This window comes from Chiloscyllium punctatum, chromosome 1, assembly GCF_047496795.1.
Source record: "Chiloscyllium punctatum isolate Juve2018m chromosome 1, sChiPun1.3, whole genome shotgun sequence".
Lineage (NCBI taxonomy): Eukaryota > Metazoa > Chordata > Chondrichthyes > Orectolobiformes > Hemiscylliidae > Chiloscyllium > Chiloscyllium punctatum.
This window is the reverse complement of record NC_092739.1, coordinates 7,306,079-7,320,841: the sequence shown is the minus strand read 5'-3', so window position 1 is coordinate 7,320,841 and position 14,763 is coordinate 7,306,079. Positions and strand designations below refer to the sequence as shown.

The following is a 14,763-nucleotide window of genomic DNA, read 5'->3' as shown; positions in this document are numbered from 1 at the left end:
AAATTGCTGGAAACACTCAGCAGGTCTGGCAGCAACTGTGCAGAGAAAGCGAAATCAACATTTTGGAACCAGTGACTCTTCTGCAGAATTGATTGCAGCTAGGATAAGATGGTATTTAAGCTGAAGGCCAGGAAGTGAGGTGGGAGGCTGGGTGTGAGAAGGAGTGAAGGGGTTGCGATGGAGCCCAGAGAAGGAGAACAGTAGTCTAGCAGAAAAAGGAATGGATACTAATGAGCTGGGGAGAAAGAACAGCTGCTGAGTTGACCATAGCGGGTGAAAGTAGGTTGGTTGAGATGAAAGCAGCCCATGGCATGACAAGGTTAAGAGTGTGATGGTGGGTAAAGGACATGGAAGACGGTACTCAGGCCCTAAAATTATTGAACTTGACAATGAGCCCTGAAGGCTGCAGGGTCCCCAAGTGGAAAACGAGGTGTTGTTCTTTCACCTTATGCTGAGCCTCTCTGGCACATTGCAGCAAGCCTGAGACAGAGATGTTGGCCACGGAAACAGTGGTGCCATAAAATGGCAGGTAACTGGAAACTCGGGGTCACTTTTGCAGAGAATATAGGTATTCCACAATGAGTTGTTGATTCTGTTTTTTATCTTCGCAATGTAGGAGACCATAGTGCGAGCAGCGAATACAGTAGACTAGATTGAATGAAGGTCATGTAAATTGCTGCTTCACCTAGAAGGTGTGTCTGGGCCTCAGATAATGAGGGGGGAGGAAGTAAACTGGCGATGGCAGAGGAAGGTGCTGTGTGGGTGTGAGGAAGTGATGGGAAAGGATACTGAACATTCGCTACTTAGCAAAGGTTTAAGTCTTTGCACACGCACCTCAAAGAATTTGGGGCAAGACATGACACTGAGCTCTTCTTGGAAAGAGGGAATAAATTGACAGTTATTATGTCTTCTTCAATTGAATGGGAGGTGGGTTTGGGGAAATAATGAGAGTGGAGGAGGAGTGGGCCAGGATATCATGGAGAGAATGATCCCTGTGGAAAGCTGATTGGTGGGGTGGGGAGGGTGGTGGCAGTAAGGGTCACAGACTCAAAACATTAACTCTGATTTCTTTTCACTTGATGCTGCCAGATCTGTTGAGCTTTTTCAGTAACTTCTGTTTTTGTTGTTGAGGATATAGTTTACTATCATATAAAACTTCTCTGATATGGCATGAACCATGTATACTACCATATGACCCAGCTCTATCAAAATTGCAGAGGGAGCTGAACTGTCCATTCCTACAATGGGTCCAAAAGTAGAAATGATGTATATGCATTGGCTAAACATACTTTCTATAGTCAGCAAAAAAAATGTTGGAAATTCTAGGGAAACCCCAGAATTAGATCATGGCTATCATTTTAAATGCCTTCTGACATTGCCAGACTTCACAAGAATCCAGACTGTTCTATGAGCAATACAAGCACCTTATATAATAGTTAACTTTTGAGACCATATGAAAGCTAGTTCCATATGAAAACAAATCATAGGTTCATACTGTACTGGTCTTGAAAAACATTAGGCAAAGTATTTAAATGAATTACTATTTCCCGTTCAATTGCTGGCCTTTCCATCAACAGACAGTACAGAAACAGGGGTGTAGCACTTAAGTTTCAGTATTGTCTGTCAACTTGGAGAAATGATTATGTGAATTATCAGCATAAGCAGGCAAGTTGACCTGAATCCTGCTACTCTGAGCTTCTTCACCTTGAGAAAAATAAAATTCAAGAATAAAAGTTTCAAAAACACTGAAAAACCTGTGATGCTGTCATTGATTTATAAACATGAAGTTTAAATCAACTACAGAGTCTGACATTTATTCTTCATGTTAACACACAGTCATCTTGTAACACTTCACTAATATTACATTGCTCGGTCACTGCTAAGGAAATCTCATTACTTAAAATGTATATGTATAAGCGTCTAGTTTAAACAGTTTTCCCCAAATTACGAAGAAAGCTTTTATTTCCAAACTTATAGGGAATGGAGACAATTATTTCTTCTTCAGTCCGTTTTGAGTCTCAGTTACCAGTAGCACTTGTACCTTTCTCCTACCATTCATGCTAACCATTTCTTGTTGCAGAGTCCACTCTGTTCTACCATCTTTGCACCTTTCATTCTCAGTGATTGTTCTGATATGCACCTTTAAGAGGCAAAATCCTAAAATGCTGACAATCATTCCTACCTTTACAAGATACCATTTAATAGTCCAACTCACTCTTCTTCCAGCTGGACATGAAGTAAAATGTATATCCAATACAGTCCTAATTTTAGTTGTGTAGTATCTTAACTTTAAAATTAAAAATATATTTGTTTCATCTTGTTCATGTAGTGTGATTGGGATGTTTAGGTCAAAGAGAATAGCATAATAATATCTGTATAATAAAAATACCCTACCATAAGCTCTAAAAAAATTTTCATGTCCACATTTCCCTCTCGAGTGCTCTTGAAGTATATGACTACTGTCTTCACGTGACAATCCCAGTACAACTCCTACCATTTTATAAATGCTCTCATGTTGTGATTGATCTGTCATGCTCAAGGACTCTTGTCCTTCATGTGCTTAATTATCATAGCGTAGTGCTACCAGAATGTAGTAACACATTTCCCAAGATATAAAACATTAACAGCACTCCTCCCAGCTTTAGAAGACGATTCCGTAACATATCAGGTATCACACTTTTTTATAGAAGTTAAACAGCCAGTCCATTTTTTAAAAAAAAAATTATCATTTGCAGTCTACCTTTGATGGGCTAAATGGCCTCTTCTTGTATTGTAATGACTCTATTGATATATAATCTGAAGTAAGCACTTTCCAATCTACAAAATGTCTGATCATACAGCAAATAAACCCTCTTCACATGGGTCTGTGCTGATTTATTAATTGGACTTTGTGACCTTCAAGAGATACAGATTTACCATAGCAAAAGAATCAGATACTAGTTGCAAGTGAAAATTAAATAATGCACCATCCAACTTTCTACGAATAAAAGGTAAAGTTTCAAAGTTTTAAACATAAGTATTCACGAATGCTTTAATACATATACGTTTGACAAAGCAATTTTACCACAGAATATTACAAATACTGATAGAAAGCTTACTATTACCAAAAGGTATTTCCCTGCACTTTACCATTTCTAGTTTTAATGCTGAAAAAAAACTGTGAGGGGGTGCTCAAACACATCACTGAGGTAGAAGATTTAAATTGCAGAACCTTGTCTTTAGCTTCCCAATGTCTGCAGATGGCACAGTCTGAGATTGAACTTTGCTTCTCATATAGAGAAAATCGCTCATCCATACTTGTTCATTAATAAGCTAGTCCATTGATAAAAATGTTTATAAGTATGTGCATACTTGTTACATTGATGAAACTTCTTGAAGTAGATGAGACATTTGAATCAAATAATATGTGATGTGATACTATATAATTATTCTTAACTGATGCACTGTTCATTAGCACAGAATTTGAAATATAAGGAACCCAATTTAATTTCAAATTCTATTTACTAAATATAACTTGTTTTAACTGCTTTGCTTTTATATTTTACTAAATAGTTGACAACATAACAGGAAATCAAACCCTCATTGATTTAAGTAATAGCAAGACACATATCTAAGTACAAGCAGGGAAGGAAAACAAAGAGATTTGAAGAAGTGAAAAGGTTTAGCTTTCCATATTGCAGTAAATTTATTGTTAAACTCTTGCCTGAATCTGAAGAAATCAAATCTGAAGAATACATTAAAACTTACATTAAAATTAATTTTGATTAAAAAAAATTAAGTACAGATGCAGTCCAGGTTTCATTTCATTAAAAAGTGAAAATAGAGGTGTGTATATTTGATTCACTCATTGCCGAGTAGTGTATTCCTAAGGCAATTTAACTGGAACAACACAAATTAAAGCCATTAATATTAGCAAGCACAAGTACTTTCTGTAATATCAAACATCCATAAAACTATTTGCATTTTCCTTCAGACTTAAACTAGATCAACTAAAATCAATGGTTTGCATCAGACTAGGAATGCAGCTTTTAGAAAGAATTTACTGGCTTTAATAAAATAACATGAGTGTCATTCTAACACATACTATCAACATGAATTTCACACAGCATGTAGTTAATTAATGTTGTGCACTGCAGCTCTGACCCAGTGGTGTACAATCTATAATTATACATCCTCCTATATATCATCTGCTCTCAGCTATGGTTTCATACAGAAGACAGACAGCTGCAACACAATATCCATGCTCAACCTGAAGACCATCTGACTTTAATTGTAGACACAGCTTGATGTAGCTCTGGTCATTTGAAGCCAAAGTATCACACCGTAATAATCTATGCGGCAGGAGCCTGCCAAGTTGGGGCTATAAACACTGGTTTGGGCTGTCTGGCTCTGTGACGGGCTCCAGGAAATATGATTAATGAGTGCGGTATAATGATATCAGGAACCCGATTAGCACCACAAAAGGTCATAGATCAAAGCAGTGTGCATTTCATGAACTGCAATCATTGTACAAATTTTTATTGGCAGATACAGCTAGCCCTAAGAGTTAAATCTATAAGGCTGCTTATTTTCCAGAAGGGGTATCAAAAAACAAATACAAGTAATATTTGGATCTAATCCAACGTTCTTAAAAAGGCAAGAGTGCAGTGCTCACTAATTCCTGTTCCCCTTCCCATGTGAATAAAATGTTCAGAGAACACAACTTGAAAATCAATCTAAAAAGCAGTATCAATAGGAGTGCAGAATACAGTAACATGCCAGTACCACATAAAATTAAGGACGTTAATCAAATGTTTAAAAAGATTTTACAAAAAATTCAGAACTCAGGAGCTATTCAGGATATTTGTGCTTGGAATTACAGAAAAACATAATCAACGAACATTGCAGTCATAATTTGGTCATCATATTAATAAGGGAGACAATGGCCCAATTATGTTATTGCTATACTATTAATCCAGAGACCCAGGTAATACTCAAATCCCACCACGGCAGAGAGTGGAATTTGAATTGAATAAAAATCTAGAATTAAGAGTCTAATGATGACCATAAAACCATTGTCAATTGTTGGGAAACCTATCTCGTTCACTTATGTCCTTTAGGGAAGGAAAGTGTAAGTTTTACCTGGTCTGACACCAGACTCACAGCAATGTGGTTGAGTCTTTGCTGCCCTCTGGGATAGCCAATAAATGCTGGCCTAGCTAGCACCATCCCATGAATTAATTGGAAAAAACGATTATCAGTGAAATCCATATCCAGCTCTATAAATAGCAATACAGTAGCATACTAGTTAAACAACTGTTTCAGACATAAGACATGCAGTGGAAAATATTTTTCCATGTTATTCATTGTCGTATACAATTGTAGAATTCTCAAGGCAACTTCCCTCATCTGGACATAACCATTTTCATGAGTGTTGGTAATTCATTCATCTTATATTAGCCCTTCCAAGCTATTACAATTATTTGAATACTGCATTATAGAAATTGCTGAGTCAGTCTTTATTTTTTGGATATCCAATTAATCAAAACTGTCTTTGATGCTGCTTTTTCATCACAGGCTGATATTCATATTCAGATGCACATCCAAAATGGATGGCAAACAAAAAGAAGAAAACAGGTAACGCATAGATTTTCTTCCGTGGGCATACTTTAGGCACAGGCCTAAACATTGGAAGGGCTTTGCCAGCTGAACATTAGGTTACAAACTATAATTCATGGAGAAAATTTGACCTGCTTCTTTCATCTTTGACCAAATGCCAGCGCCACATAAACATGCTAGTACACTGGGTGCTGGGGCAGGTATTTGCAGCAAATAATTTCTGCTGTTTTAGTGAGTCTGTGTGCTGAAGTTTTCAACTGACAGACAAAGCAAAAAGTCCGTGAATACCCATAACATTGTTAATTAAAGAACAATGACCTCTGATTAGTACAGGTTCAGGTCTAATTACATCACATGGCAAAGTTGCAGGAAATCCCCAAGAACGGAGCAGTAACAATAGAGATTTGAAATAATGAGCGTCTACCACCTTTTCCTTTCGTTCGCTGTGCCTGGCAAATACCGATTTCTAAGGATCACAGAGGACAAAAAAAAGCCTTTATGGTTCTTTTTATATGCCTGATGAAGGGCTTTTGCACGATTTTCCTGCTCCTCGGATGCTGCCTGACCTGCTGTGCTTTCCCAGCACCACTCCAATCTAGAATCTGGTTTCCAGCAACTGCAGTCATTGTTTTTAGCTGGTTCTTTTTATATGCCAAAAACCCTACTAAAACAAGACATATTTGATTCAGGTAAACAAACACGTACGACAGGAGGCAGAAGTGGACCATTCATCCCAGGAGCCTGCGCCATCAGTCAATAAAATCATGGTTGATCTATTTATGCTTCAAATTCATGAACCCATCTATCTTAGATAACTTTTGATCTCCCTGCAAGAATTTACCTCTGCATTAAAAATATTTAATGGCCCTGTCTCCAATGCCCCATGAGGCACAGGGTTCCAAAGTCACACAACCCTCAGAGAAAAACATTTCTCATCTTGTCCAAAAAAAATCCCTCCTAACTTTAAAACATTGCCCTCTAGTTCTGAACTCATCTACAAAAGCAAACATCCTACCTCAGCCCACCATGTCAAGACAGTTCAGGCTCTTATACACTATAATCAAGACCCCCTTGCTTGTCTAAAATTCTCTGGACATGAGCCCAACCCATCTCACCTATCTTTATTAAGCAACCAACTCAATCCAAGTATCAATCCATATACCTCCTCTGAAACATCTTCAATACAATTACATCCTTCCTTATATTAGGAAACCAAATTGTACAATATTCAAGATGTGACCCCATTGGTGGACTTTAAAATTGAAACATAAACGAAACATAGACACAATAGGAACATAGATTAGAAACTAATATTTTACTCTTTATTTTATTTTAAATGGTTTTGTTTATGTAAAATTGTTTTCTATTCTCATTAGCAGTTTTGTGCTATTATTAGTATGGTAATTATTCTTGATTTGATAATATTGGTGTGAATACTAAAGTATGCAAATCAGAAACCATGATTGTATCTAGAAGCATCAACTTTCTTCATGGCTGCTGGTCAATAGTTATGAAATGAAGACTTTGTTGGTATCTTGAGGTCTTAAAGAGGTTGAGTGCATTGTGAAATGGTAACTTCATCAGGAAGTCACAAATTACTCCTTAGTGGTGCTGGAAGAGCACAGCAGTTCAGGCAGCATCCTTATACTACCTCAGACACGTAAAAATGTACATTGGGAAAGAAAGGAATTTGTCAAATGGATCGGAGTTGGACTCGACAGCAGCTGAAGAAAGGAGATTTTAACTAAAAAGGAAGATATGAAGAAAATTGAAGAAAGACAATAAAAGTCGGAGAAGTGACAAAGAGACACACAGACAAGGAGTGAAAGAGTTTTCTTCTACACAAAGAAGAGTGAGAGAAACAGCACGTATTAGCATGTAACTGCATGCCAGTGTGTGAAGGGAGAGACTGAATGAATCTGCTGTGTCAACTGTGACTCAGTCAGAAATATTCTTGCTAGGATTCTGGGTTCTAGAGCAGAACTGAACATCTGGCCATCAGGCCTCTCCTTCCGCTGAGTGTGATTTACAGTATCATTGATCATATCATTCATGTACATCTCCAGTGATAATGTCACATTTAAAAACATTGAACTCCAAGAGTAACCAAATGAAAACCTCCAGAATACTCAGTTGACCCTACACCTCCATAGGACAGCCTATGACAAATAATATCCTCTGATATTTTTGGACCTATGGCAGAGAAATCTAATGTGTGCCAGATTATATTTTTTCTCATTTTAGTCGACTAAACACTCTCTTAAGGTTGGCTCATACAATCAAAATTATTAATGTCTATGTGAAAAATTAAATATCATGTCCATTATCTCTAGTTCAGAATTGTCACGTATGGAAGGGCTTTTGCCCGAAACGTCGATTTTACTGCTCCTCGGATGCTGTCTGAACTGCTGTGCTCTTCCAGCACCACTAATCCACTATTGTACTATGACCCCTGCTAACACCAAGCAGGCAGCAAGGGCCTCAAAGCCTACCTGGAATGCTGGTGGTATGAGGAGTTCGACAGCTTTCAGATGGTCTAATTCCCAAAACCTCTCGCGGCATGCAAGCTAACCAGAACTTCCCAGCTGACTCCTGGCAATAGGGCATTATGTATCTTCATTTGGCTATCCACTGTGTGCAAACAAAAGCCCGAAGGCCTCTAATCCACCATCTCAGAAAGTTGACTTGCTGGCAGCATGGAATTTTACTCCAGCTCACCTCTGTTTAATCATGTGGTAGAAAAGCTTGCCCTTTATTTTTCATCTCAAATTCCCAGAAAAGCTATTTAAAGCAGAACACTGGCAATAAAATATGACATTAACAAGAGAAATTCCTCGGATTTTAGTTTTATTCAGCTAACTCAACAAAATAACAAGGTAGCTGAACATGCATAACATGTGGTTTAAATACTGGGGTTACATCTACTTATGGGTTATGAACACCAACGAATTAGAATTTTCAATATGTAAAATAAGTAAACAGGGCAACACAGTGGCTCAGTGGTTAGCACTGCTGCCTCACAGCACCAGGGGACAGAGTTCGATTCCAACCTTGAGCAACTGTCTGTGTGGAGTTTGCATATTCTCCTGTGTCTGCCTGGTTTTCCACCGAGTATTCCAGTTTCCTCCCACAGTCCGAAGATATGCAGGTTAGGTAGATTGGCTGTGCTAAATTGTCCATGTTAAGGGATGTATAGGTTATTAGCATTAGCCATGCAGGGTCTTAGGGAAAGGGTACTGGGATCAATCTGGATGCTCTTCGGAGGTTGCTGTGGACTCGGAGGTTGGGTTAAATGCTCCGTTTCTACACTGTGGGGATTCTATGATTCTATTAATTAAAGAGCAATTAATTGCCTCCGTCAGAATATCCAGCCACGAGAGGCTTTTATATAATTTACTTGGTTTGAAACTGGAAAATAGAACCAAATGATTCAAGATTAAAATGCACAGCTTTTCAGCTAAATCTCAATTTTCCCTTTGAGTATTTATCTCCATAGCTGACTGATGAAATTCAGAATAACCATCTTATACAACCATTTTTGTAAATGTGATGTTAATTCATATGGTAAACCATTTCCATCAGCAAAGATCATCTGCAGAATAGACATTAAAAACAAATTTCTTACCAGTCTATTTATGCGAACAAACTCTTCTGGAGTTTTGGCCCAGAGTGGAAGCTCTACATCAGACACCACAGTTCCATCATCCATCACACCCAGATTATAATTGTTGGAATTAACAAACATCTCAGGGAGATAGTAAAATTCAGGAATCAGTTCCTGTTAAGAAATAAACAAAGGAATATGTTACTAAAATAAAGGCTTAACAGTTGAGTCTACATCATCATGATCAACTTAACCATTAAAAAATCAGGCACATTTGAAGTTCAGTGATGTACCATTTATTCTATTCAGATGAAATTTGAATTTGCTAGGTATAATTAAACTTGTTAGCCAATGTAAATTTGTTTTTAAACACTGAAAACTTTACATATTATTGTCAATGTAAGATTAACTGCAGTTCAATAAATCTCAACTCCTTAAAAAACAAGTTTTGTAAAAATCTGTAATATCAATGCTGTTCAATGGCAATTCATTTATAATAATTCCAATAATGAACAGAGTTCACAGGAACGTGCTCTGAATAAGGGGAACAGCTTGATATATTGCACTTAGATTTTTAGAAAACATTTGAAAAAGTGCCAGATTAAAAGGTTATTGTGGAAGATTAAAGTGCATAATGTAGGAGCGAGCATATTGGCATGGATAGAAACAAGGAGCAGAGAGTAGGTAGAAGTACGTATTTTTCAAGTTGGCATGATAGAATGAATGGTGTTCCACATGACTTGGAGCGGACCTCACCTGCTTACATTTACATGAATGAGTTAGATGAAGGGATGAGGGCATGGTTGCCAAATTTGCTCATGGCAGAAACTTGGGTAGGAAAGACGTTGTGAAGAGGACATAATACAGCTACAAACAGATATAGAAAAGTTAAGTGAGTGGGCAAAGAAATGACAACTAGAGTAAAATGTGTGAAAATGTAAAATTGTCCATTTGGACAGGAAGAATTAAAAAAGAAACAAAACCAAAAACTATGGAGGCTGGAAATCTCAAACAAAAACAGAAATTGTTGGAGAAACTCAATAGGTCTGGCAGCATTTGTGAAGAGAAAGCACACAATGTTTCAGGTCCCGTGACACTTCTTCAGACTGGGGAGTGTTGCCAAACAAGGAGACCGAGGGTTCCAGATGCATAGTTCCTTGAAAGTGGAGGTGCAGGTAAAAAGAGTGGTGGAAAAGGCAGTAGGGAAGCTTGCCTTCATTACTAGTGCACTGAATATAAGAGCTGGAACATCATGTTGCGGTTTTATAAACATTGGTGAGGCCATTTTTAGAATACTGCATTCAATTCTGGTTTCCCTGTTGCAACTTGAAAGAGTTCAGAAAAAATTTACAAGAATGTTGCCAGGATTGGAGGTTTGAGCTGGAGGGAGAGGCTGAATAGGCTGATGCTTTTTTATTCCCTGGAGAGTCGGAGGTTGAGGGGTAACCTTGCAGAGGTTTATAAAATCATGAAGGATATGTATAAGGTGAATAGCCAAGGTCTTTTCCCCAGGGTAGAGGAGTCCAAAACGAGAGGGCACAGGTTTAAGGTGAGAGGGGAAAGATGTAAAAAGGGGCAACTTTTTCACGCAGAAAGAACTGCCAGAGGAGATGGAAACAGGGTCCAAATACAACATTTATAAGACACCTGGATGGGTACATCCAGGAGTAGAAAGGCTTTATAAAGCCAAATGGGACTGGATCAGTTTAGGATATCTGGTTGGTGTGGATGAGTTGGACGAAAGGGTCTGTTTCCATGCTGTACACCTCTCTGACTTGATGACTCATATTATTTAAATGGTGAGGCATTGTAGAATTCTAAGATGCATTGGGGTCTGGGTGTCTTCCCATATAAATAACACAAATGTTAATATGCAGCAAGTAATTAAGAAAAACTAACAGAATATCTTCATTTATCATTAGGCGAACTGAATACAAAAGAAAGCAGATTATACTAGTTATACAGGACACTGTTATGACTGCATCTAGAATATTTAGCACAGTATTGGTCACCTTATTAAAAGAAGGATGTAATTGGAAGCAATTCAGCAAAAATTTACCTGAATAACACCTAACATGAGTGGATTGCCTGGAATGAGAAGAAAGTTTGGACAGGCTAGGCTTTTTCTGCTGAGTTTGGAAGATTAAGAGGTGACTTGACTAAAACATCAAGGAATCTTGGCAGTGTAGATGTTTTACCTTATGGGAGAATCTAGAAATAGGGACCACTATTTAAAAATCAGGTGTTGCCTGTTTTAAGCAGAGACAAACATTGTTCTCTCAGAAGATCATGAGTGTTTGAAGCAATTGTTCCTGAAAAGGTGGTAAAAGTAATATCCTTGAATATTATTATAGCTAAGGTGGAGGCTATGGCCTAGTGGTATTATTGATGGACTGCTAATCCAGAGACCCTGGTAATGTTCCAGGGATTTGGATTCAAATCCTGTCATCGCAGATAGTTGAATTTGAATTCAACACAACTCGGGAAAAGAGAGTCTAATGATGACCATGAATCTATTGTTGGAAAAACACATCTGGTTCATTAATGGCCTTCAGGGAAGAAAACTGCGATCCCTACCTGGTCTGGCCTACAAATGACTCCAGACACACAGCAATGTGTTTGACTGTCAACTGCCCTTGAGGTAATTAAGGATGGCTAATAAATGCTGGCCTAGCCAGCGACACCATCAACAAATGAGTGAATACAGAAAAAGATAGTTTTACGTGTTTGCTAAACAAGAATCTATCAGTGTAGGCGGGAATAAATATATGTCATTACAATCAGATCAGCCAAGATCCAAATGAATGGCAGAGGGAGGTCAGGGGTCTGAATAACCTCCTCCTGCTTCTTATTTGGATGGTTACATAAATTAATTAATAAGTAGTTAACTAACCACTGTTTATTAGAATGAAAAAGACTTGCATGTATACTGGATCTTTCATGTACTCAGAATTTCTTAAAGCATTTGTGTAAGCAACAAATTAGGTAAATGACCAATAATCCTTGTTGGTCAAATGATAATGTTTCCTGAAAAATTCCATAATACTGAAAATGTCATCTCTTACATCACCTCAACTCATCTGAAAGACAGCACATCCAACAATACAGCAGTCCTTACAGTCAATATAGACGGAAACACTTGAGCTCATTACCTTCTGAGCCAGAGCTGAGTGTGTTATCACTGAGCAAGCTGACAATTAAAAATAAACAAAGAAAAACCTTGTCGATTCTCAGAATACTGCATCAGTATGCTGAACTTATTTTGAATTTGAAATAATGATTCAAAAATGGACTCAAACTACAGATGTGGGTTTGTTACAGTTTATGTTTAAGAACAAAGAGAAAGGCCCAGTACAGCACTTGAATTGATAGACCCAACGCTTCAAGTCTCCAGGATTTTGGAGGTAAAGGGGAAAAATATCATTCAAGTTTTATACGCAATACTCAGAGGGTTTTAAATCAAAGTGAGAGAACTTAAAGATACTCTGGTGGTACAGCTACTATCTCTAATAAGGCCATTTTGTCAGTAGTCATCAAATTACTAAGAAAAACACAACATTTTTTCATAGTTATGGACCTGCATTATATTTTTATGACTTGTCATATTTATAGAAAGATTGAACTTCTTGATATCATATTTCAACTGAGTTAAACCATTAAGTTGTCTCCTCTCTGCAGTTTCCAATAATATTTTATTTCAGGTCCAATCATTGAACACTACAAGATGATTCCTCTTTACATTAACTAAAACCTGCACATACGAGCAGCTATTGTTGAATAAATACGGAGATAGCACGGAGAGAATAATTTTGACTTTTAGTTGAAATGAAAATCAAGAGTCATGTTTAAAGGTCTTCAAGTGAATATTATGAATTTACAGCAAAGTCAAAAATTACTCTCAGAATTGCTTCCCCTCTTCTTACCTTTATCTCTGAGGTCAAAGCCCTTCACCTTTACAGTTCTCAATTAATTTGTGGTAACCTCATACTCATTAATTGCAACATTATTATTACTAGTTAAAACAAGTAGGCTGTAAGCTATTTTGTCACTCCCAAACAAAATAGAGATAATAAATGTAATTGCTGCAGTATATGAAAAAATCACAGCAAGTGCTGCATGTAAACTCTGTCTGGCTCTTAACAAGCACAAACCACATGCCTTTTAACAAGCAGAAAAATACAGGCCAGTCTGATGGCTATTATGTGCAATGGCCCTGTGCAGCCATGTCAAAAGCAAGTGGCTCTGATCTAAATCCCTTGTTGTTATGGGTCAGTGGACCAGTAGTTCTTGGGCACCCCTGAGGGCCACTTGCAACAGCACCAGTTTTCCAAGCAACTGACAGCAACAGAACAGGTCATCAGATGCTGAGCAAGGTCAGATTGGAACAGTCAGTGCAGAGACAGCAAGGATCAAGAAACGAATTAAGTTATTATCGCTTCTATCACCAAGTATGTCATTGTATACAGAATTGCACATCTTTCTAAAGAAATTTCACATTTAACCTAACATGATGAAAATGCAAGTCCTTTGATTTAGCTAACTTCAGTAAGATGTATTGCCAAATGAGAACACAACTACCAATTTACCACCATAAAAGACAACTCTGCAACTTTTAAAAACAATATAATTGCTACAAAATGAATATGCTGTGCACAAATTATCTCTGAAGAACACTATTACTTTAAGAAGAATAACTACAAGATCACATTTTATTACATTATATGTAAAATCAAAATATATAATTAAAACATAAGTTAATAAATTCACAAATTTAATTTGATTGAATCTTATTTTTATAGTTGGGCTTCCATTAAAATTATTCATGAAACATTGAGAAAAGTTGTACTCATTATTTGTAGATAGCCAGATTATAATAATCTGAATTTCTATCGCACCTTTCATGACTATGTAAGAGCCACAAGTGATACACAGCCAATAAAATTCTTTTGAAGTACACACTTCTCCCACGTTGGGAACATCACCAGATAATTTGTGCACTGCATAGTTCCACAATTAGCACCATGCTTATAACTAAATATACTGAATTTGTCAAGTTACTTGCTTAAAATTTTAAAATAATCAAAATAAAATTTAATCTCAAGTGTTTGAAATTGAAAGATGAAAATAGCAAAATGATTGTAAAATTTTTCAATGTGTGTTTAAATGAAAAGACAATTGCCTCAATATCCATCTATGTAAAATATGCTTTTCAAACAAAGTAAAACGCAGCCAAAGACAATTCATAAATTCTTACAATATCTCTACAGTAGAACAAGAAATAAAAATGACATTTTGACTGATAAATGCCTGACATTGCTCAATCAAGTAACTTACAGTCTCATTTTAAAAATATAGCATGACCTAAGAGCTATTTTGAAAATAAACATCTGCAAATTGAGCGAGTTTACATTTTTTTTTACTTTCACAACGTTTAATTGCCCACTCCCTGTAAGTCGCTCCATTCATAAAAAAAAATCCCCCAAAGTTTCTCTATTTACTAGCCCTTCCATTTAATGAAGAATTTATGCAAAGTGGTGATACTCTGCAGAGTGATGTTATGA

The 14,763-nt window shown here is 37.0% G+C and overlaps 1 protein-coding gene across 3 annotated transcripts in view; it reads right to left on the bottom strand.

The window, feature by feature from the left end:
• Positions 1 to 14,763, bottom strand: part of lrba (LPS-responsive vesicle trafficking, beach and anchor containing) — an 894,965-nt gene that overhangs the window by 187,367 nt on the left and 692,835 nt on the right. For all 3 annotated transcript variants that reach the window (XM_072561970.1, XM_072562677.1, XM_072563520.1), the window contains one exon: positions 9,224 to 9,376. In XM_072561970.1, coding sequence (XP_072418071.1) covers positions 9,224 to 9,376 — 153 coding nt within the window. The remainder of the gene's footprint in view (positions 1 to 9,223; positions 9,377 to 14,763) is intronic.